General features: G+C 33.1%; 1 protein-coding gene across 1 annotated transcript in view; it reads left to right on the plus strand.

The window, feature by feature from the left end:
* LOC113112520 (piezo-type mechanosensitive ion channel component 2-like) overlaps positions 1-25538 on the plus strand; it is a 59757-nt gene that overhangs the window by 30163 nt on the left and 4056 nt on the right. Inside the window, exons 26-50 of the mRNA XM_026278173.1 lie at positions 1021-1264; positions 2043-2145; positions 2333-2492; positions 3078-3167; positions 3765-3901; positions 4111-4173; positions 6077-6180; positions 7589-7687; positions 8163-8277; positions 8687-8755; positions 8836-9002; positions 9089-9267; positions 10545-10718; positions 11548-12174; positions 13063-13321; positions 13999-14181; positions 15560-15833; positions 16004-16142; positions 17367-17514; positions 17671-17885; positions 19815-19973; positions 20672-20819; positions 20905-21093; positions 22029-22124; positions 22313-22485. Coding sequence (XP_026133958.1) covers positions 1021-1264; positions 2043-2145; positions 2333-2492; positions 3078-3167; positions 3765-3901; positions 4111-4173; positions 6077-6180; positions 7589-7687; positions 8163-8277; positions 8687-8755; positions 8836-9002; positions 9089-9267; positions 10545-10718; positions 11548-12174; positions 13063-13321; positions 13999-14181; positions 15560-15833; positions 16004-16142; positions 17367-17514; positions 17671-17885; positions 19815-19973; positions 20672-20819; positions 20905-21093; positions 22029-22124; positions 22313-22485 — 4314 coding nt within the window. The remainder of the gene's footprint in view (positions 1-1020; positions 1265-2042; positions 2146-2332; positions 2493-3077; positions 3168-3764; positions 3902-4110; positions 4174-6076; positions 6181-7588; positions 7688-8162; positions 8278-8686; positions 8756-8835; positions 9003-9088; positions 9268-10544; positions 10719-11547; positions 12175-13062; positions 13322-13998; positions 14182-15559; positions 15834-16003; positions 16143-17366; positions 17515-17670; positions 17886-19814; positions 19974-20671; positions 20820-20904; positions 21094-22028; positions 22125-22312; positions 22486-25538) is intronic.

A 25538-nucleotide genomic window follows, 5' to 3' on the forward strand; every position in this document is an offset into this window, starting at 1 on the left:
CATTTTTTCACTGTTAACATGTTTTCTTCTTTGCAAGTTTTATTTAACTAATTATTTATTTAACTTGTTACAATATTTTATTTATGATGTTTTGTTTTCAACCAAAATGCTGATAAATGCTTAAATATAAAAAAATATATATATTTATACTTTTTGTGTTTTTATTTATTTAAAGCCATCATATAAAATAATGTTTTAGTTACAGTGAATGAAGTGGAATTATTAATGGTCAAATACTTTCTCCTCTGATATTTCTCAAAACTCAAATTGTTTATTTGTTTTACATTTTTATTTTAGTTCTATTTTATTTTATTTTCAGCGATGATATAGTAAAATGAGTTAGACTGCCGCAAGCAGCACATTATCTTAGAATTATGCTTTAATTTTAAAGCATTTTATTTGCTCTACATTTGTCATAAAATTATCAAAATAAATAATGTTTTATTACCAGTGAATGAACTGGGTAAAAAAAACTTTTTTTCCTCTCCTAATTTATTAACTCATCTCAACTTTTTATTTTGTTTGACATTTGTTTTGCTTTATTTTTTAGTTTTATATTTTGTTTGTCCAAGTTAAAGCTCTTATAGTTATATTTGACCCTATGAATCACAAGCCAGTGTTGCCAGGTCCACGGTTTTTCATCACCAAACATCATTTGTAATGCGTCTTCCATTCAATAATCGCAAAGAGCTTTGTGCTTCATTAATTCTGATAAAAAACAAAGTTTCAGTTTCAAGTCCTGTACATTTTAGCACAAAATGTATTTTTGACGCTCTTAAAGTTGACGTGACAAACCCCTGTAACAGCGCGGAGCGCGAGTCTCTTCCGGTTTAATAGCTACAAGTTAAACAGGAAATAAACATGAATGAACATCAGAAGGTATGTCGAATGTACTGTCGGCATTGGCAGATATCATTCTGAATAATCAGCATCAGCTGAGAAATATAGTCTCATTGCATCTCGTTTGGAGAGCTGTCTGTTAAAGGTTGCTCTCATGTTAATGTTACATTCTTCTCTAAGGTCGTACCTGGACATGCTGAAGGTGATCACATTCAGCTACCTGTTCTGGTTCGTCCTGACCGTCATCTTCATCACGGGCACGACTCGGATCAGCATCTTCTGCATGGGTTACCTGGTGGCATGTTTTTACTTCCTGCTCTTCGGTGGCGATCTCTTGCTCAAGCCAATCAAGAAGCTCATCCGTTACTGGGATTTCCTCATAGCTTACAATCTTTTTGTCATCACGATGAAGAACGTGTTTGCTGTGAGTGTCCCTTAAAGAAATGCTCTTAGTAGTCTTAGTACTTAGTAAAGAGATGTTCTTAGCAAATAGCTTATTTGATTTATTTATTGTGTAGATAAATACTAAGAACATCCAATGTCAGCATGTTTTATTAATTTATTTCATTTGAAATTACATTTTTATTTATTTTACAGTATATACTCTACATTTAGCATCTAATTATCATAATTTTTTTTATATGTGAATACAAAACAAAACATTTTTATTGCGTATTATATATTATTTTATTTTTCTGAAACATGAATCATGCTTTAAAGTTGACTACGCTACATTTTCAAAACAATAATCATTTTTGTAGGAAAATTTCATCAATATTTATTTTTTATATTAATCGCGTCAGCTACCAAATATCATGATTAATTATTTTACATGTACAGTGGCTTTTAATTATCATATGAAAAAGTTGAATTAAATAAAAACATGACATCAATGAATCATCTTTGTTGCATATTATTTGATATTTAATAAACAAAATTACATCAATTTAATATCTTGTTTTTTTTTTTTCAAATGAGAATCATATTCTTTTAAAATTTTGCAAGCAAGAAACATATTTGGAGGCTAATTGCAGCAAATGAAGTATTTAGGATTTATTGTGTTAACAAACTATTAAGATTAATCATTATTCATTCTCTTAATCGGTTGAAGGGGCTAATAAATGCATAAGCAGAGAAAATGAGTGAAGCAATATATTAAAAGATGAGAAATAGCATGCAGTTTTTTTTTCATTTATTCACAGATCTTGGCGTGTGGTTATATCAAGCAACTGGTGAAGAATAACTGCTGGTTGGTTCAGCTGCTCAGTCTTGCCTGCACCATAAAAGAATACAAAGCTCTTGAAGGTAAAGAAGGGTTTGTAATGTTATATAAATTAAACACATATTTTGAGCTGTAAAAGACACATAGCATCTGTCTTTCACAAAAAAAGATCTTGCATTGCGATGAGCCGAAGTAGTACCCACAAATGTCAATGTAAAATTATCAAATTCCCATCTCTGATGGCTTCATATGTTTTTGGTGTGTCTTCAGGCGTGTCTTTAGAGGGATGTGAAGTGCCGAAGGACGAGGCTGGGATTATTTGGGACAGCATCTGCTTCACGTTCCTCCTGCTGCAGAGACGTGTTTTCATGAGTTACTACTTCCTGCATGTGGTCGCAGACATCCGCGCCGGACAGATTCTAGCATCTCGGTACAACATACGTTTACCCAGAATGCTTTTCATGTTTACTTTTAGGAATAATTGTATATTTGCAGTTTGAAGAACTTTTTTCTGCCGTGTCTCTTTATCTCACAATTCAGACTTTTCCCTCATAAATCTGAGAAGAAATTAAAACCTTGCAATTGTGAGGAAAAAGGTCGGAACTGTGTGAAGTTCTCCCAGAAATCTAAGAAATAAAGTCAGAATTACAAGATACTATAAACTCACAACTGTGAGAAAAAAAGAACATCAGAATACAAGATGTAAACAAAGAATTCTAAGAAAACAATTCTGAATTGTGAGATCTTAACTCAAAATTCCGAGAAAGAGAGAGAGAGAGAGAGAGAGTAAAAAGTCTAAGTTATGAGATGTAATGTCAGAAATCTGAAAAAATGCAACTTGCAAATAACTTTTTTATATTTTTATTGCACAGCAGAAACAAGCTTCCATACATTTCAAATATAAGAACCCTTGATTTTTCAGTATGAACTAAGAACATAACTGTGTAATTTCTAGACGGTAGTAGAGTGTAAATGTCAGTCCAGTATAGCTGAGTGTTGTCTGTCTGTCTGTCAGAGGAGCAGAGCTGTTTCAGGCCAGCATTGTGAAGGCTGTAAGAGCTCGTCTGGACGAGGAGAAGAGATCCATGGAGCAGCTCAAGAGACAGTGAGAAACATCCTTTCATTCATGTGCTGTCATCTTTGTGTTCGTCTCGAGTGTTTCTTGATTTCATGAATTGCATGTAGTTTTTATTCAGCAAGAAAGTATTAAATTGATCAAAAGTGACAGAAAAAATATTAATAATGTAACAAAACATTCAATTTAAAAAATGCAGTTCTTTTGAGCTTTCTGTTAATCAAAGAATCCTGAAAAAAAACTGTTTTCAACATTGATAATAATCAGAAATGTTTCTTAAGCAGCAAATCATTATATTACAATGATTTCTGAAGATCACGGGACACTGAAGACTGGAGGAATGATGCTGGAAATTCAGCTGTGCATCACAGAAATAAATTAGATTTTACTACTGTATATATTCACATAGAAAACAGTTATTTTAAATCAGAACGATATTTCACATTATTACTGTTCTTACTGTATTTATGATTAAATAAATAAAGGCTTGGTGAGCAGAAGAGACTTCTCTTTTTACATTAAAACAACCCAACTTAAGCATATATTACAACAGTGTTTTATTTGATTTGATTATTATTATGTGTGCAGTGAATGATTTATCTCACTATCGTGAATGCATTAATTTAGGATGGATCGTATTAAGACGCGACAGCAGAAGTTTAAGAGAGGAAAGGAGAAGATGCTCAGCATGGCTCAGGTGTCTGGAGACGGGGAGAAACTCGTCCAGCCCGACAACAACGATGATGCTGATGCTGATGCTGATGGTATGATGTAGATCACGACAGTAGGAGAGTGGAGGAGCGATAAAAAAAAGTGTCCTTTCTTAGGAATTTCATCAACAGAAAAGTTAAAGCCATCATGAATGGATTTAATTGCATATTATTTCCATAAAGCAACTAGGAAAAGGTTTCGTTTCCAATTTCACCATCACCTCCGATGTGCTTTCATTAACGCTCTGACCTTTCATTTGCAGAGAAAAAGAAAAACAAGGTGCAAAAAAAGCAGTGGTGGAGGCCTTGGGTTGACCATGCGTCCAGTAGGTTCCTCATACCTTCCTCTGATCTCACTGATCCTTGTGTCCTTGACCAGAAGTCAGAGGATTCCCATAATGCACCTGGGCTCCGTCAGACCGTCACACACCATACAGACCTCAGACTTTTCTACATCTATCTGTTTAAGACCATCTGTCTTATCAATGCACAAACTGTATTATGTACCAGTGGTAGAAACTTTAAAGCAGGCATTTTATCAGGAATCACATTTTCCTTGATCTTTTAAAGTGTAAAACTTTAATTCAGACATAAATTAGAGAACCACTCTTCTTTATTAAAATCCACTAGAAACACTGTTGTAGAAAAGAGAGAGGCTTATACCATATAATAATATAATATAAGAATCAATGTCAGCTGCTTTGGTTTTATAAGAGTAATTCATCCATAAATGAAAACGCTGTGTTTTTTCCTTCAATGGAATATTTAAAGGAGTTATTTCGCAGAATGTTCACGGTGCGCTTTTTTTGTGCAATGAAAGTTAACGTTTTGTTAATCTAACAAAATGTATACTTTTATTCAGAAAAGATGCATTAAATTGATCAAAAGTTAAGACAGTAAAGACATTTATAATGTTACAAAATATTTATATTTCAAATAGATGCTGCTTCTTTGAACTTCCTGTTCATCAAAGGCTACTGAAAAAAAAATCAGCTTTGACATGACAGCAATAAATTATATTTTAATTATATTCAAATGGAAAACAGTTCTTTTTAAATTGTATAAATATTCCAGAATATTAAACTGTTTTACTATATTTTTATACAAATAAATGAAGCCTCAGTAAGCAAGAGATACTTCTTTCACAGACGTCTTATGGCCCCGAACATTTGAACAGCGGAATAAACTGAATAATATGAGGATTACAAAATAATTGTTCAATAAACTGGAAAACTTTGCCTAATCAACTCTCATAGTGTTCCAGGGGAACAATCATTTGAGTGACAAGGGGGTTAGTAAATGTTCATTTATGGGTGAAATAACTTTATAAACCAGAAGTTTATGCTCCCTCTTTTCTTTAATAAAGAGAGTGCTCAACAGAAAAGCATCAAAAAGCAAAATAAATACATTTTGTGTTCCAGAGTCAAATATATATAATTAAACTGTAACAAAGACACCTTAAAATAAAGTGTAACCCCATATTCATATACTATGGTATTTACGTGTTTTGCAAAGAATACCATAGTATTATTATCATGATCCTGTCCAAAAAGCCACGGTATTACTGTGGTACCATGTCTGAAAACCATGGTAGGTTTTTTTAACGAGAGACAGTAATCACTATAGAGAATTAGATCTTTTTTGGAGATCTTTGGGGCCATGATTTGGATTTGTAAATACCAGGCCCACAAATAAAGTGTTGATATGTTTTCCCAGCATCCTCTCTGTCCTCCTCCTCCATTGTGGCTCTTCTGTTCAAGGACACAAGGCAGTTTCCTTCCCCAAATCCTGTTTTGCCATGCAATTGTGAAACTGCAGACACAGAGGTGTTTCTGAGCTGTCAGATAACAAACTAACACAACTAGAGATAAGAAATGGATCTAGTTTTATTGTCATTTTGTTGTTTTTGTTTTTTGATAATTACTGTTGAAATACAGTAGTATTAAAAAAAAAAAGCATAAAATGGGATATGAAAGATTTAATCTAGAGTTTTATTGTTTGTTGTTGTACTTCTTTTTAATTATGTTTATGACTCATGCTAATCTGTTATGCCTTATGAACTTAGTTTGATTATGTTTTTTTAGATTTAGAGATTCAGGTAAGTTTGGTCACAAGATTCCTTGGGATTTTCTCAAGCACTGTATGTGCAAAAACTTTCAAAACAATTTCAACCTTCATTATATATGTATGCATTTGTATGCTAAACGCTCTCCTCCGTTACTCTCTCAGTGGTTAGGAGTGGTGATTATTACCTGTTTGAAACTGACAGTGAAGAGGAGGAGGAAGAAGAGGACAGAAAAGATGAAGAACAGCCCAAGAGATCAGCCTTCCTGGTGAGTGAACCGCTGCTGGTCGCATTGAACTTCTCTGGAGTCAAACTTGTTTGAGCTTCTAACTTCGCAAGTTTGCATATGTGTTTTCGGTTTTGTATGTTTTTGATACATCAGGCTTTTAGTGTATGATAAAGTGAGAAGAATATGTAATTTGGTGCAGATGCTGATATTTATACAGACAAAAAGTATGAAATTCTGGTGCTTTATAACAGACTGCGTACTCATTCTACAGTATATCTCACAATATGTCTTAGTAAGATAATATTTAAATGCTTTATAAATCCAAATATGTGATTCTGGACCACAAAACCAGTGTTAGGTGTAAATTTTAGACACATAAAAATAAGCTTTCCACTGATGTATGGTTTATTAGGATCGTACGAAATTTGACTGAGGTACAAATATTTGAAAATCTGGAATCTGAGGGTGCAAAAAAATCTAAACACTGAGAAAATCGCCTTTTAAATTTGTCCAAATGAATTCTTAGCAATGGATATTACTAATCAAAAAATTATGGGGTTTTTTTATATTTACGGTAGGAAATCTACAAAATATCTTTAATTAATATCCTAATGATTTTTGGCATAAAAAAAAAAAATCTATAATTTTTACCCATGCAATGTATTTTTGGCTGTTGCTACAAATATACCCCAGCGACTTGAGACTGGTTTTGTGCTCCAGCGTCACATACATTGATGATTGAGAGATAAACGTTCCTCAAAATCCCGATGATCAGATTTGAAACTCACATTTGAACTTGATAAGAAGCAAGTCAATTTTAAAGTGTTTAACTTGAAATATTACAAAAAATATCAAAGTTATCCTTCTGTTTTCTTTTAAAAAATCTGTAAAGATTTGAACTCAATAGACATGTGGACGTTTACGCAATTACACTAAAAGAGCTTTATGGCTCAATACGCAGATTGTGTAGATTGTATGAGATTTTTATTTATTTAAAGCAAGTATTTTACATTACTTAGAAATGTGCATTTTAAATGTGATACTGTACGTTTTATAAGAAGTTAAAAAGTTTCTCCTAATGAAAATTGTTATTGTTCAGATGCTGCCCTGAGGTAGTAAAGATGAAACAATGTTTACAAACACCACTTTACTTCAAAGGGAAAAAGAAAATTCAGTTGGGAAAATACTTACCGTATTTTCTCGTTATTTCCAACTTTGGTCAAAAGCCAATCAAACAACTTCATTTGTGTGTCTTCTCCTCTTAAAATAATTCCAACATTTCACATTCTTATTTCCCAGGAAATTCTGCGTTAGCGTTGTTTTATCCATCTGTTTAGTGACAAACTCATGCATTATTGTTCATGTGTTGTGTTGTATAGTTCTGTAACTGTTTGAAAGGCTTCAGCACACTGATGCTGTGACTTTCTCCTGGTTTCTCTCCACTCAGCGAGCGATCAGAAAGTTTGCATCTGCCCTCGTGGCTTTACCCAGATCAGTCATTAAACTGCCCAAAACTGTTCTGCAGTATTTAATCAGGGCGGCCAAGGTACCACGGCGGAGAACGTGTTGTCTGTGTTTGCATCTCTGTGTTTTATTGTTATTAAGATTTCCATTCCATGTTGTTCCAAATGTGTTATTTGTAAAAAATAATAACTCCTTCAAGGATGCATGGAATGGAAATGATATCAAGATGTTGTTCATTGTTTCATGTGGTGTTTTTTGGGGGGACATTACTTTTATTTCAAGTCAGTTCATTGTGTCTTTTCTGTTTTATTTGCATGTAAATGATGTGATTTGGAAATCAGTTGTTTGTATTCAGTGTGGGTGTTCTGTGGTGGTTGTGCTTGTTTGTCCAGGTTCAGTCAAACTCAGTCTTCTCAGGCATTAAAAAACAAAACTCGAATCATGAGTTAAATTTCAACTGGCTTCCTGAAACGGCTGAATGTGCGACATGTTGACCACGTTGCAGCACTGTATTTAATCATTGCATTAATGCATGAATTCATATTGATGCTCTGTAGTTTGTGTACCACACTTGGATTGCTGACTCTAAAGCAGCTCTGAAAGAAAAAGGCAAAGGGAGACGTCATTTCTGGAAGCGATACGGACGGAGACGGAGAAAAGACAAGAAAGAAGGTACGGCAGCTTTTAACATCTAAACATTTTGGAAGCTTGTTTCTGTCACCAATAAAAAAAGATAACTGCGACATTGTATCTCACAATTCAGACTTTCTTTCTTGCAATTCAGATTTTATATCTAAGAATTTCTCAGAATTGCAAGATATAAAAGCAGAATAATAAAAAAAAAAAAATAGAAATTTTTAAATCTGAAAAAAAATAAAAATAATAATAAGTCAGGATTTTGAAGTGTGAAATGAAATTTATATCTGGCAAAAAAAAAAAACAAAAAAAAAGAAGATAAAAACATGCAATTGCAAGTCAGAATTGTGATATTAAAAGCCTAAACGGTCTTCGATAGAGAATTGAATTGAAGAACTGTTTCTATAATTGCTGGTCTAATGGACAAGCAACTTTCTGTGTCTAGGTCATGAGGCGATAGAGATCGATGAAGAAGACCGTGAGAGTTCAGAGGAAGACAAAACGGACGGACCAGGTGTGTTCGCGGAGCAATTTCATTTCCTGTTCATATCAACTTCAGACAAACCAAACTAAACTTTCCTCCACTTCCTGTAGACAATATCATCAAGAAGGTCTTCAACATCATCAAGTTCACCTGGGTGCTGTTTCTGACCACCATTGAGAGCTTCACCAAGTGGCTGAACTCCATCTGCAGAGAATACATCGACATCTCCACCGTTCTGCGCATCGAGCGCTGCATGCTGACCAGAGAAGTCAAGAAGGTTCTGCATAAATATATATATAATTAAATGAAATAAAGTAACAAGTTTATGGAACATGTTTATGTTAACATTGGTTTGTCCTGCAGGGACATGTGCCGTCCCGTGAGAGCATCCATATGTACTACCAGAAGCAGATGAAACTGATAGGATCTTGTGAATCTGGACTGGACCAGATCGGTGAGGAGGACTACTGCTCGAACACAGACCACCGCAGATGGGTCGACCACAGTCTGGATTCCTTCGCTTCCAGAGACAGCATGTCCAGGTCTTGCTCTTTGACTTATATTAGTATAGGCTGAATCTGACATTTCAAAAGAATCAGAATTAAATAATATGTTTTGCATTTTGGCATCTTTTTTTTTTCTCTCTGGAGCAACATCTGAGAACCAGGAGATTTTGCAAACTCATTTTATTTACTAAATTTTTCACTATAACTTTACTATTTAATAGTGTGCAGTTATTATAAAGTGTTACTGAAAAAATTTAGTAAAAAAAATGTATTCATTAATTAAGCATTGGTAAAAAGATAATTAATAATTTATAAAGCATTAATAGACATTAATAAGCAGTTTATAAATACAGATATAAATGCTTTATTCTTTATTTAAAAGCATATCTATAATGTGTTTGATAATTTAATTGTCATGCATAATTCATGATCAGTTCATCATTTCTCAATGAAGTATAGCATTATTTACAAACCAGTTATTTAGGAGTTGCCAGTTATTCATAAGATCACAAGAAATTGTAAATTAATGTACTTAATCCAGGTAGTTATAAACATTTAGTAGTTGTCAGTTAACTATTTATGTGAGCTCATCTAAAGTGAGGACTAGTTATGCCTCGTAAAGCATTTATAAAGGATATTTAAAGGCTCAGTTATCTTCTGAACAGAAAAAGGAAACAAACAAAACACAGTGATACAGCATAGAAATTATTAAAGCATAGAAATATTAACAGCCTTTAAATCTCATATGTAAAAGCTTTATAAGGCATAAATAGTCCTCACTTTAAATGAGCTCACAAAAATAGTTAACTTACAACTACATATGTTTCATAACTACCTGAATTAACCCTGAATTACAGTAGAAATACATGTTAACAAACCATTTATTTATTAACACTCTAAGTAACTATTACTATATGTCTGAATTAGAAGATGAATGCACATTTAAATAGTTTATTAATCATTTACTTACAATTTCTAAGCGATCTTATGAACCACTGACAACTCCTTAATAACTGGCGTGAAAATAATGTTATACTTCATTTAGAAATGATAAATTGATAATTAATAAAGTATGAAAAAAACAATTATTAAATACATTATAGATGTGCTTTTAAATCAGGTATAAAGCATTAATATATGTATTTATAAACTGTTTTTAAATGTCTGTTAATGCTTTATAAATTATGAATTAACTGTTTCCTAATACTTAACTAATGACTAACAGCGTTTAGTTATTATAAAGTGTTACCAATTTTTCTTGTTATATTTTCATTGCATTATGTTCCCGCTCATGTCATCTGTCCATCTGTCAGTGCATACACCGAAGCCACCATGCTGTTTTCCCGTCAGTCCACCTTGGACGATTTGGATGACATGCCTCAGAATATTCCCAAAACCAGCGAGCGTGCTCGTCCCAAACTGCATAAAATGTACAGTTTGGAGATTTGCAACTCCTCTTTGGACAGTGGAAGCGGCGTCATGTCCAGGTGCTGAACTCATAATCATCACATCTTCATCACATTCATCCTCACCCTCCACACTCCCATCATATGGAGGACCAAACTAAATTAAAAATAAATAAATATATAGATAAGTAAATGTTATAATGTAAAAATGTAAATGTAAAAATAAAATTGAACCCTAAATTTATTTGTATTACTCTTTTCTTTTATGTATTATTTTCTTTATTTATATTTACATTTATTTTGAATTTTTATTTACGTATTATTTGAATTATTTATTTATTTAATATTATTTATTTAATTTGATTTATTCATGTATTTATTTGTTTTTAAATGTATTTATTCATGCATTTACTTTATTATATGTATTTATTCCCACATATATTTTTTTCCAGATTTATTTGTTTATTTCTTTTTTTACCTTTCCATGTGCAACATAGAAATGAGGGAAGCAGTGCTTGTGCATGCAGAAACTAATGAAATTAATTATTAAAATGAATGCAATTTAATATTGATATTATTAAGATCATTATTAGTATTATAAATGTCATCTAGTGGAACTAAATGGAACATTTGACATAATTAATAGTAACAACAACAACAGTAATAATAATAATAATAATAATAATAATAATAATAATAATAATAATAATAGTATTATTATTAATATAAAATAATGCAATACATGTATTATTATTATAATAATAATACATAAATAATATATATGTTTTTATTATTGAAGCATAAATAAAATGATTGGTTCTACATATTGGTTATAATATAATAACAATAATAATTTTTATATTGTTATAATAATACATCAACTGTTTCTTGTTTGTGGTTTTACTTCCAGTGAAGTTACTCAGTCCACCACACTTTTCTCTCAGCAAGGAACCAATGACAGTATAGACGAGGTCGAGGACGAGAGAGAACAGGTGGAGGAAAAAGAGAAGGAAACTGTTGGAGAAGATCATGAGGAAGTGAAACAGGAAGTGACGGATGAGCTCACAGAGGAAGTGACACAGGAAGTGACGGATGAGCTCACAGAGGAAGTGATACAGGAAGTCTCAGGAGAAGTGGAAGAGGGAAAACAATGGGATTTGGTGGTTCCACAGAAAGCAGATGAAGATGTTCAGGTTCCTCAGCTGGATTGTGAGGAGCATCGCGAGGAAGAGCAGTGCATTTCTGAAGATGAGGACGGTGAACAGTCAATCCGACAGGACGAAGGTGAATCATCAGGATTGGAGAACATGCAGACAGATGTGGTCAGTGTGCAGCTTTTCACCCCGGACACAGACGCTGACATGCCGCCCAGCTACAGCAAAGCCGTGAGCTTCGACTGTTTGTCTATGAGCTCGGTCGAAAGCTACAGTGACAAACGGCGGATGCTGATGACGCCTGACAGCAGATCTGATCTGGATGACCCTCCGCTGCCCCCCATGACCACCGATCTGACCGCCAGCGAACTGCTGCTCAACAGGTGAGTTAATGTTGATTACATTACAGCTTCTTCAGAAGGGTCTGTGGTGTCAGTGTGGTAAAAAATCACAATACTGACATAGTATCTTACTACATTCTGTTGTTTTACTATTACAGTCTTTATTAATATTTTGAATTTGCTTTTTATTTTTAGATTTTCAGTTTCATTTTTAATCATTTTATTACGTTTTGGTAATTTTTTTTTTAATCTTTGTTTGTTTGTTTGTTTATTTTTTTCATTTGTATAAATTTTTTAATATACATTTCTAAATATTTGTAATTAAATTTGTGTTTAAGCTTTAGTTTTATCTCAGTAGTTTTATTATGTGCCTTTATCTTTTTTTTTTTTTTAAGACATTTTAAAATAGTTCTTTTTTATTTGTGATTAAGGCTTAGTTTTATTACAGTTAGAAATTTTATCATGTGCTTTTGTTTCAGTTATTGTTTTCAAAGGTGTTTGAAATTATTTTTAATTTATATTTAAGTTTTAGTTTGATCTCAGTGAATAGTTTTGTTATGTGCCATTTCATTTTTTTTTCTAATACCAAAATATTTGTCTTTTTTTTATTTATTTAAGCTTTAGATTTACTTTTGTTTCAGTTTTATTTAATTTTAGTATTTTAACTTAAATGCATTTAATTCACTTGCATTTACTTTATTAATTTATTTTTAGACTTAAATTGTTTTATTTCAGTTACCCATTTTACTTAAATTTTAAATCTATATACATCTTTATATCTCCATATCTGTAATACTATTAAATATTATTTCCTAAAGAATGCAATTTCTCCTCACCAGCAAAACTAGTGCACAATAGAAGTGTGAATTGTTGGTATGTGATTGTCTACATACGGTCATTTAATAAGATTGTTTTCGCGCTGTTACCCAGAATGTTCTATGATGAGGAGCTGGAGAACTCTGAGCATTTCTATAAATCGCAGCCGCTCGGGCTCCAGCTGTGTTATGCTCTTTATAACCTGCTGGTGGCGCACTCTGAGATGGTCTGTTTCCTGGTCATCATCCTCAACCACATGATCTCAGCATCCATGGCTACTCTGGTGCTGCCCATCCTCATCTTCCTGTGGGCGATGCTCTCCATTCCTCGGCCCAGCAAGCGTTTCTGGATGACGGCCATCGTGTACACAGAGGTCAGGGTTTGTTTTTTGGAGAATGCTATAGAAATTAATTCTGTAGGCACAGATTCTGTGCAGGCCAAGTTATACACCATCAGGCAATCCGAGATATAAATGAGTTTGTTTCTTCATCAGATCAGATTTGGAGAAATGTATCATTGTATTAGTGTCTCAGCAATGGATGCTCTGTAGTGAATGGGTGCCGTCAGAATGAAAGTCCAAACAGCTGAAAAAAACATCAGAGTAATCCACAAGTAATCCACAGCACTCCAATCCATCACTTAATGTCTTGAGGAGCCCAAAGCTGCGTGTTTGTCAGAAACAAATCCATAATGAAGACAATTTTATCATTAAACCATTGAGTCCTTTGTCTATAATATTGCTTTCTCGAGTAAAGGAGTCATCTTGTCTGAATCAAGAGATAACTGATTGACTAGAGTGCTGTGGATTTATTGTGATGTTTTTATCAGCTGTTTGGACTCTCATTCTGACGGCACCCATTCACTGAAGAGCATCCCTTGATGAGCAAGTGATGGAATGCTACATTTCATCAAATCTGATGAAGAAACAAACTCATTTAGATCTTAGATGCCTCGAGGATGAGGACAATTTCAGCAAATTTAAGTTTTAGGTGAACTATTCCTTTAAATGTGTGTATGAATAATTCATAAATGTGTTTTTATTTCCTCAAGGTCACCATCGTCGTCAAATACTTCTTCCAGTTCAGCTTTTTCCCATTCAACCAGAACCTGGAATTCAACAAGGGGAAGCCGTACCATCCGCCCAACATCATCGGCACAGAGAAGAAAGAAGGATACGTGCACTATGACCTGGTTCAGCTGCTGGTGCTGTTTTTCCACCGATCCATACTAAAGGTTCGCAACTTTCAAGTATAATTGTGCTTTTTGTTAAAAAATAAATAAATAAGAAATATATATATATTCTTGCTTCAAGAATGAAAATATGTTGTCATGAAGTCATGAAAATATTATTTCCAAAAGTTCTCAGAATGTTCAAAGTGTCCGGAATCTTTAGATGTTTTCAAAAAGTTTTTGTTCTTTTAGTTACGCCAAAGTTTAAAGGAACATTCTGTTTGATCATTTAAGGAATGTTACATTTGAATGTTCTCTGAACATTCCGAAACAGGTAGTAACATTTGAACATTTTTAGATATCATTAGATGCCCACCTACAACATTTCTGAAAAATCATGTAAATTGTTTTTGGGCTTTTGAGTGCATGATTAAAAAAACATATAACTTTTGAGCAAATGTTCCCTGTTAGCTGCGAATTAGCATATGCAAAAATGTATGCAGAGTATATAGAAATTAAAAACATGAATAAGTATATTTTTATTATTATATTATATTGTGCATATTTATTTGAGCTTTACGTTTTGCACACTAATGGATGTTGTGTTCCAAACTCTTGTTCAGAATAAATCACAGCTGCTTTGCTTGTTTTCTGCTTTAGTTTTGAGACGTTTAGCAGCTTAGAGGAAAGATTAGAGCCAAGATTCAGCTGGAAACATAATTCACCTGACTTTAAGAAATCTAAAAGAAGCCACTAGACTTTTGAGAGCTTTGAAAACCATAAAATGTATTTTAAAATCAATTCCTAGCATTTGAGGATTATTGAACTATTTCAGAAAATCAAACACAAGTGAAAAGCTTCAGCATCACATTGTACTTTTCACCAGGGTACCTAGTAATATAAGAAAATAAAAACAAGAAATATACATAAAATTCATAAATATAATATAAAAAATATTTATAAATATAATAATAATTATTCTTATTTATATTAAATTATTTGTATATTATATAAAAAAATAAGATTTATATATTTCTCCTTTCTAAGTTTCAGATTTTGCAATGTCATGCTGAATTTTTTTTTTACTTTGCGATTTTATGAAGTAATCAACACTTTGTGATTTTAAAACACAATCCAACATGCCTTCATAAAGTGTAACTTTTTAAAATATTATATGAGCATTTTGGATTTATTTAAGAAGATGTTTGCTATTATTTTGCAGACCTGCAGTACCTAATTTTGTGTTTTTTAATTTATTTATTTGTATTGATTAATGTAATACTATAGCTATTTTTATCCTGTTTGCAGAAAATGCCTTTTATTTACTTTACAACTTAAGCAGGCAATAAATGGGTCTCGGATGAATCAGTCTAGCAATAGAAAACTTTAAGTTTGTTCTCCTTCATTAATGCACCTGCTGTCTCTCTCTATCGGGGCTCAGTGTCACGGACTCTGGGATGAAGACGATCCTAAAGCGTCCCATAAGGATGAGTGTCTTAGTCAGGACGAGTCTGTAGACGAGGGGAAGATGGCTCCCAAGGAAGAGAAGAAGAGTTCTCCATGGTACTCGTTCAAGTCTGTGAACCTCAGCATGTTCGTGGATTTGTCCAAGGTGCACAAGGACGTACGTTACCCTCAGCATCGGCCTCACCTGTCGCGGGAGAGCACTAGTGGATTTCACCTGTCCCGCCGCTCATCTGTGCGCTCCAAACACGGTGAGCAGTCGTAACACAAACATCCCAGACCTCAGATTCACATGCATAGATAAACTCGTGCATCGATATCACCAGTACTGGCTCATCTTGATCTAGCATCATCATTGTGAAATTAACCGTTTGTTTAAGCATTGCTATAGTGAAGTTTGGTTGCTGGTTGGGTTTCACAGGCAGCTCAAGCACACGGAACAGCATTCGCAGGGAAAACAGCATCGCAGAGCCAGAAATTCCTCAGAAGAGCCGGAAAGAAATGATCATGGAGAAGATCCGAGAGCAGCTCATCAAAGTAAAGGTTTATGTGATCAAAAAGTAAGTGTGTTTGGGAACAGAGATGCTATTGTGAAAGATTTTTAAAAATGCATCATGTTGATATATAAAACAAATAATAATACAAAAAAAAATCTTAATTTAAAAATGATCATATTTATAATATTATATCAAAAGAATGAATTTATATTCAATAATTTTAATCTTTCTCCACCTCTGAGGCAACTTTTTCTTTCTGTGTATGCAGTGAAAGCTGTGTGGGAGGAGACAAATAATATGAACCAAAAATATCAGAGCTCAGTTAATGGGCCCTGGAATCCAATCATAAAAATTGTAGAATATTTTGATTTATAATTTTAGATTTCTTGATTCTTTAGATTTTTTAATCAGATCAATATGGATTAGTGCCTGTGATTATTAAAATGCAAAATATGAGGTTTGCATGTTTTGCGTGTATCTACAACACGTACTGAAGCACGCATGACACTCGTCTGTCGTCTCAATATGCTAAAACTGTCATCAGATACTGTACATACAAAAACGTAAAGCCCTTCATGACAACCCGTCAAAATAAAAGCTTGATTTAACTTTGATTATTTAATAATGACTTACTATTGTACAATAAAATGTACTTTTCAAATTAATAATAATAATAATAATGCAGTATATTAAACATTAGTTTTTAAGGACTATTAAAACATTTTTGTTCCGTGTTTTAATTTTAAAGTGTAGATCTCTCTTGTGCATCACTGTTTTCCAAAATAAAAATTAATAATTTTTTTAAAAGGTTAAATTGTTAAAGATTTATGCATATGCTTTATTACCGTTTTCTTTGATGATAAATTTGCATTCAATTGTAAAAAAAAATAAATAAATCCCGACAATTAAAACAGACAACAGATTTTTTAAGAAAAATATTTCTTATGACACTATTATTGTTATCATTTTAATAAATTATTAAATTTTATGAATTCAGTTATTAGACATGCCTTTTGCTTGTTTAAATTGAATTAAAGTATTAAAACAGAATCCAAAATTTAAATGGGAAACATAATCAGAATTTTTTAATTCAATAGCACCCTGCAATTTAAAAGATCCAATCAACTGGGTAATGGATAAATTTAAGTTTTCTCTCACTGAACAGATTACAGAAGGGTTGTGAATGGCATTTCTTGCTGACTGTTTTGGCTGACTGATGTGCACTCTTTCATTCTTTATCCTATGTTTAATATATTTTAGGAGTCTCTGTTTATCTTCTCTCTTCAGACTGGTTGAGTTTTATCAGCCCATCCGTCAGTTCTTCTATAACCTGATCCATCCGGAGTACAGCGCCGTGACGGATGTCTACGTCTTGATGTTTTTAGCAGACACCATTGATTTTATCATTATTGTCTTTGGATTTTATGCATTTGGGGTAAATTTGAAAAATATTTGGAATTATAAAGAGTGACCATAATAATATGCACAATGCATGCCACTAGACAGCAAGGTTTCAGATCAGATCTGCCCTTTTCTCTTCTAAATTGACTCTGAAAATGGACTTTCCATGGCTGTGTGTTGTGGCTTACAGAAACATCATGCTGGTGCTGATATCACATCCTCGCTGTCAGAAGACCAAGTCCCCGGGCCGTTCCTCGTCATGGTGCTCATCCAGTTCGGCACGATGGTGGTGGATCGCGCCCTGTACCTCCGCAAGACAGTGATGGGAAAAGTGATTTTCCAGGTCGTCCTGGTGTTCGGCATCCATTTCTGGATGTTTTTCATCCTACCAGGAGTCACAGACAGGTAAAACAACGCTGGGAACTACACTTCTCAGTTTAACTTGAGGCAACAAACAGGATTCTGATCTGAATTAAAATCAGGAATATGTGGCTAAATACTTAATACTTAAATCATTACAACTAGTTAAAAATAGATATAACTGTCTCAACTAAACAGCGTTCCTCAGGACACAAATCAAATGGTCAAACTGGTATTCTTAAACCAGTGTTAATTAATTAATCAAAGAGAGCTGGTTAATGTGTGGGTGTGGCTAAGATGTGGGTGTGGCCTCTTAATACAAAGAGAAAAATAAAGGAATAATAAACAATATATATATATATATATATATATATATATATATATATATATATATATATATATATATATATATATATATAAATTAAATAAAAGATTATTTATGCATTTAGCTGATGCAACTTACAGTGCATTCAGGCTATCAATTTTTAGCTTTTTTTTTTTTAGCTGTTTTTATATATATATATATATATATATATATATATATATATATATATATATATATATATATATATATATATATATATATATATATATTAATTCAGGATGGTTTTTACATATTTTATTATATGTTCGTTATTCCTTAAAAAGATTAAAATAGGTTTGGTCTGTTAAATTTTTACATCATTTTGATCATTTTGCAATGATCAAAATTCATCAACAAAATGTCATTTTAGTGAGAGTCTAACTATTTATGTATAAACTATATAAAAAATAAAATTAAGAGGGAAAAAAACAACATTTCATATGGCCATATGAAAAGTTTAATAAATTCATTAAAATCATTAAAACCAGAATCCAGAAAAATGAAAACTGAAAAACATGAAATCTGAGGTGAGGAAAAAACAAACAACAACAGAATTTGAGGAAAAAGGTCCTCAAAATGTAATTGTTGTTAAACTTAAAGTTTCATGATTTCGATTTAGACAATCTCTTTGTTAACTAAAAATGTATTTTAGCAATGGCATCCAGAAATAATCAAATGTAATAAGAATATGCACAAAAAAAAATAACTCTTTGAACGAACATAAAAAAATCATGGAAAGGATTTCCACATGATTAATTTGCTTTATTTCAGCATTATGCAACTCTGTTACTCCAATTTAATGTACTTACGTTGGGTCAACTTAATTTATTAAGGTTGATTCAACTTATTTACTATGGTTGGGCAAAGCTTAATTTAATAGTGTCAGCCCAACTAATCTGCAATGTTTTGGACAATGTTTTTAATAATTAAGTTAATTTTACAAAATAAGTTTAAGTAAACTTAACAAACCTTAATAGAGTCAACAAACAACAAATGAGTAAATTGTACCTGAAAATGTTAAATAGTGATGACATAAAATTTGATTAATGCCATTTTAGGAATGCCACCCCCTGCATTAGGATCATGAGCAGCTGATTAATATTACTTTTCATTGAAACCTTTCTATATTTACAGCTTATCAAGCATATCACAAACATATTTAAATTACAAAGCAACATTTCAAACCGTTTGTTTCTTTTTTTTTTTTTTGTTCTAAAATTTATTAGAACAACTTAATTGCTATAAATTGTATTACTCATCTACCTATCTAATGGTGCTACACTTCTCCAAGAGGGTGACAGAATAACAATTACCCATAATACACTGCAGAAATCCTCAGCCAATGAGATGCAAGTCTGTGTTGGTTTCACTAATATGTTACCTTTACTCAAAAATGTTATGTTGGCTGAACAAATAATTTTTAAGTAAAGCTGACAATACACACTTTTTTGTTGAATGAACTAGATTAAATCAAGTTCACATTGTTAAATAATTTTTTTTTAAGTAATCATAACATGAACGGATTAAGTAAAATTAGCAAAGGTGAAAGTACTTTTTTTTGAGTGTGTAGTAATCTGTTAGAACAAAGGTGTTTGATCTCCTCTGTGCAGGCGCTTCAGTCAGAACCCGATCGCTCAGGTCTGGTACTTCGTCAAATGTATTTACTTCGGCCTGTCAGCGTATCAGATCCGCTGTGGATATCCAACTCGCATCCTGGGAAACTTCCTCACCAAGAGCTACAACTACGTCAACCTCTTCCTCTTCCACGGGTGAGAAACCTGTTGAACAGCAGTGATGCATGTCTGATATCTCAGAGAGCATCATATATCTCAGCTGATATATATATATATATATGATTTCAGACTATTTCAAATAAAGATAGTTAAAACACATGGATGACTGGTTCTTTATAATTATTTTACATAATATATACTAAATTGGGAAAAAATCATTTTAAAATTAATTATCTGGAAAAAAAATCATTTGAACTTAAATTTAAAAACAAAAATCTGTAAAATATACTGATTTATACTTTGGATGTCAACTTTATTCTGTAATCCTATTATAGTATTTTTTATTTTATTTTATTACAAATAAAGAAAATGTTAAAAACATGAAATCTATAAAAAATAAAATGTATATAATTTTTTTAATTGAGGTTATTATTTTTTTAATGTAGACAGACAATGTGAGCGCAGGTGCTGACATTCTTATCACTGTCAAAATAAAAGTCCCATTTATTGTTAAATTATTTATTTAATTTTTAAATCCCAGTTATTCTCAAAGAAAAAGTCCCACTTCTGATACATAAGCCTGACAAAAAAACTATCTACAATGCTGATAATAAAAAAAATAAAAAGTCAAATATCATCTGATATATAGGTCAACCACTAATTTTATAAGTAAAAGGAAATTAAAGCAAACCAAGTCGGTTTCTATACATTCTAGTATGCGTTGTGTGTCCCAGGTTCCGTCTGATCCCGTTCCTGACGGAGCTGCGTGCGGTGATGGACTGGGTTTGGACGGACACGACGCTCAGCTTGTCTAGCTGGATCTGTGTGGAGGACATCTACGCTCACATCTTCATCCTCAAATGCTGGAGGGAGTCCGAGAAGGTGAGAGAGTGAGAAATAACACAGGCTACATAGAGCGCTTGCTCTTAAGGCAGCATCCTAAGCATGTGTGTGTGTCGTGTGGCAGCGTTACCCTCAGCCCCGCGGGCAGAAGAAGAAGAAGTTCATCAAGTATGGAATGGGCGGCCTGATCGTGATGCTCCTGATCTGCATCGTTTGGTTCCCGCTGCTCTTCATGTCTCTGGTCAAATCTGTGGCAGGAGTGGTCAACACCCCGCTGGACGTGTCCGTCACGCTCACGCTGGGAGGACTTCAGGTGCACCTCACATTTAGGACACTGTGCTGCTCATCTGCATGGTCATTTCAGATTTCTGCCAGCTTTTATGTTCTGTAAAAACCAAGGAATATTTTATTGCTATTAATTCTGTCCCAGGTGTTTCTCCTGAAAGACATTTGTCGAGACACTTGAGTCATCCAGTAAGATTATAAGAAAGCACTTCAGATCAGTTGATTAGAAACATTTCAGTTATTATTGAGGTTAATTTACTTATTAGTTCATATACTGTTAATATTTTGAATTTTATTTTATTTATTTTTTATTTTATTTTTGGTTTTAATAATTTTATGTTTTTGTAATTTTTTAAGTATTTTTATTAATATAGTGTATTATCATTTATTATTATTATTAGACTTTATTATTTTTGTTTTCTTTTTTAGTTTAATTTAGTTACTTTTTTTGTAATTTTATATTATATCAGATTTATTAGTTATTGTATTTTGCTGTGTTTTTCTATTTATTTAAATTATATATTTATTATAATTTATTATTCTTATTTTGTTTTCATTTTTTATTTTAGTTTAAACTTTAGTAATTATGTTATCTCAAGTTCTAATAGTTCTTGTTTTTTGCAGTGTTTTTCTACTTATTTAAATTATATATTTATTATTTTATAAGTTATTATTATTCTTTTGTATTCTTTTTTATTTTAGTTTAAACTTTAGTAATTATATTTTATCTCAAGTTTTATTATTTCTTGTTTTTTTGTACTGTTTTGCAGTATTTACAATTTAGATTAATTTTTTTTTATATTTCAGTCAGTCAAATCTCTATTTGTTCACCATTTAATCTCAATGCTGTCTAGGTGATCTGATGTTTTTGGAAGCGTTCAGATCTCAGGTTGCTTACCATTTGATAATTAACATGGTGCTCTTTCTTTTTTTTTTCTTTTTTCTTTTTTATTCTATTTTCAGCCGATCTTCACAATGAGCGCCCAGCTGAACCATCTGAAACAAATCTCTTCAGACACAGAGTTTGCCAAGTTGTCAAAAATATACCATGCTAATGCAGTAAGCAACTAACTGTCTGTTAAGATCACAGTGGCTCCTTCGTATTTTGACATGAACATGTTTTCTAGTAATGCACCAATATATAGAAATGATTTCCGATATATCTGATGTGCTTTATTGTCAAACCAATGCAAGAAGTTAATATTGTCTGATAATGATAAATTGTGCATCCCGGATTGTTTCTAAAGAGTGCCCAGCTGTTCCTGGAGTCTTATAATTATGAGGATTTGACAATAGCAGAACTAGAAGGAAGTTCCAACTCGCTCTGGACCATCAGCCCCCCGAGCAAGAAGAACCTCATTAATATGCTCAATGACACGAACGAGAAGTTTCCTCTCACCTTCACCTGGTCCATACAGAGGTAGAGTTCAACATCACAGCAGCATACAGGCTTAGACAGAGCGCTTAGAAGAACCTGGTCTGCTAGCGGCGGCTGATGGGTGAAATAAAAATGATTTCATCCTGAGATCCCATAATGTTATTATACTAGATATCATATTCAAGGGACAGTTCACTGGAAATCTGCTTTTATATTTTTCTTCAGTAGAACAGTCAGCCCATCTTTGAGAATTAAAAATTAATACCTGTGGCTCCTGACAATATGTTGAGGTCTTATGAAGCAAAGTGATCGGTTTGTGCAAGAAACCAAACATTATTCACAACATAATTGCCTGTAGTCCAGAGCCTAAGGCGAGCAAATCATTCTTTAGTTCACAACGGCTCGAGCAGCACAGATCTACAAGTTATTCAATCAAAAATCACTTTCAGACGCCTGACAGTCGCTCCGACTGGAAATATCTGATCCTGTGATGAATGAATCATTCAGTGCTTCAGTTCCTAAAAACAGTCACTGAACTGAGGAAACTGAGTTTGAATCTGATATGAGCATGAGTGAACCAAACGCTTGAATGAAGGGGCGAAAAGTCTCAACGGTTTCTCATTGTTTATGTAAAATTAAATTAAATTTTTTTTAAAAAAACGCTTTTATCCAAAGCGACTTACAGTGCATTCAGGCTATCAATTTTTACCTATCATGTGTTCCCGGGGAATCGAACCCCCAACATTGCGCTAGTTTATTTACTTTATATACCGTATTTTCCGGACTATAAGTCGCACTTTTTTTCATAGTTTGGCTGGTCCTGCGACTTATAGTCAGGTGCGACTTATTTATCAAAATTAATTTGACATGAACTGAGAGAAATGAACCAAGAGAAATTAACCAAGAGAAAACATTACCGTCTCCAGCCGCGAGAGGGCGCTCTATGCTGCTCAGAGCTCCTGTAGTCTAACCTGAAATCATAGAGCGCCCTCTGGCGGCTGGAGACGGACTGGGTTTGGACGGACACGACGCTCAGCTTGTCTAGCTGGATCTGTGTGGAGGACATCTACGCTCACATCTTCATCCTCAAATGCTGGAGGGAGTCCGAGAAGGTGAGAGAGTGAGAAATAACACAGGCTACATAGAACGCTTGCTCTTAAGGCAGCATCCTAAGCATGTGTGTGTGTGTCGTGTGGCAGCGTTACCCCGGTAATGTTTTCTCTTGGTTCTTGGTTCTAAATGAATGCGACTTATAGTCCAGTGCAACTTATATATGTTTTTTCCCTCATTATGACGTATTTTTGGATTGATGCGACTTATACTCAGGTGCGACTTATCGTCCGAAAAATACGGTACTTTAGACATGTAAAGCATTCATGCTTCACATCGCTATTAGGTGCTTTAATTATAAAAAATAGATCTGGAAAGCGATTAAAATTTTTAATCTATTTAATTACATGATGTGGTGATTAATTAATCTAATGAATCACACACACATCAAATTTGGAGAAATTACTCTGAAAAGATAATTTAAAGTCATTGTTGTGCAAAGCATCGAACAGAGATTACAAAAAGTAGGTTCATCTAGAAGTTTTTTGTTTGATAAAATTTATTACATATACTCTTTTGGACCATGTGAGTAAATGATGACAGAATTGTCATCTTTTATTAAAACTTTAATAATTTATTTTATTAATTTTATTATTATTGTAAAAATATGAAATTATTTCTTTAATGAAATTATACTCTAAATAATAAACTAAAACTGCCAGTAGGTGGTGGGAAATGTCTTAATGATTAAGACATCGAGTCATTTATTCATTCGTTGATTCGTTCAAATGGCTGATTCATTCAGGAGTGAAGTAAATGGTTCTTTATGAATGGTTCATTGAATCATTAGGCTTGTTCGACTTGAAGTGGATCATCACCATCAGATCGATCGGTGTGTGACATCAAAGAACAACAAGAGCTTAAAGAGCAGACGACTCCTTGTGCTTTTCAATCGCTTTCGCGGTACTTTGATGTCATAAACCGATCGGTCTGTGCCAAATGGTTCAAATTCGTTCAAAACGTGGATTAAGAAATGAAATGCTGATGTGGGTTGCTCGGAGATGTACAGTTCTGATTTGTCTTTATATTTTGGTTGGCAAAATTGAGCAAAACAGACAGCATTGTGTCTAAAATAACACAATCCTAACTTCTTAATGAACTGTTGTACAAGATGAGAATCACATTTGCATTCATGTGATATTGCACTTAGCCTACAGCTCGTGTGATATTTCTTAACTATGTGATGTAAAAACAAGACAACATTTTGCCCCATATCTTGAATTTAGGGATATTCTCTAGGCTCCATCACACAGTAAGTTGTTGTCCTGTTTCATATTAGTCATCAATCGACTGTATGAAATGGCAAATGATCCACATAGGTCTGGGGTGGAGAAAGTGCGTTAAATGCGTTAATTATTTTAACGCATTATTTGTCTCCATAATTAATTAATCTAATTAATGCATTAAATTACCAACCCTAATAAAAAAAATATGAAATGTTTATTATGTAAACATACTTGTTCATTGAAACAAACTGTCTGAAGGAAACAGATTTCCCCATTTGCCTAAGGATCTGAATTAATGTAAATCATTTCACTTCATTAGACCTCAATGTATCATCGAGAGCGGCGGGTATTAATTTTGTGGTCCCTGATATGCTGTTTTTGACTCTCAAAGTGCTGCTAGACGCTGACTTGCATTATATTAATCACCAAGGACCACGGCTTCAACTAAAAATCTTGGATGGCCTGAGGATGAGTAAATTAGCAGCAAATTTTCACTTTCCGGTGGTTATTTTTTTTATAAAATACAAATGAATAACAATTATAGACAACATTTTTCGATTTCTTTCATGAATTACTTTTAATCCAACAAATACAAATTTATTTTGTGTGAGCCAGACATGTTTCATACAGTCATCACCCTGGTATCCCCTCATGAGAATTTGTTTTGCATGTAATGGCATTGATTTGAATTATGTGCCGCTCTGGTCAGGACAAAGATGTTAACGATTTTCATTAATGAAGTAACTGAATTCATTTCTG

The sequence above is a fragment of the Carassius auratus genome, chromosome 2 (genome assembly GCF_003368295.1).
Source record: "Carassius auratus strain Wakin chromosome 2, ASM336829v1, whole genome shotgun sequence".
Taxonomy (NCBI): domain Eukaryota; kingdom Metazoa; phylum Chordata; class Actinopteri; order Cypriniformes; family Cyprinidae; genus Carassius; species Carassius auratus.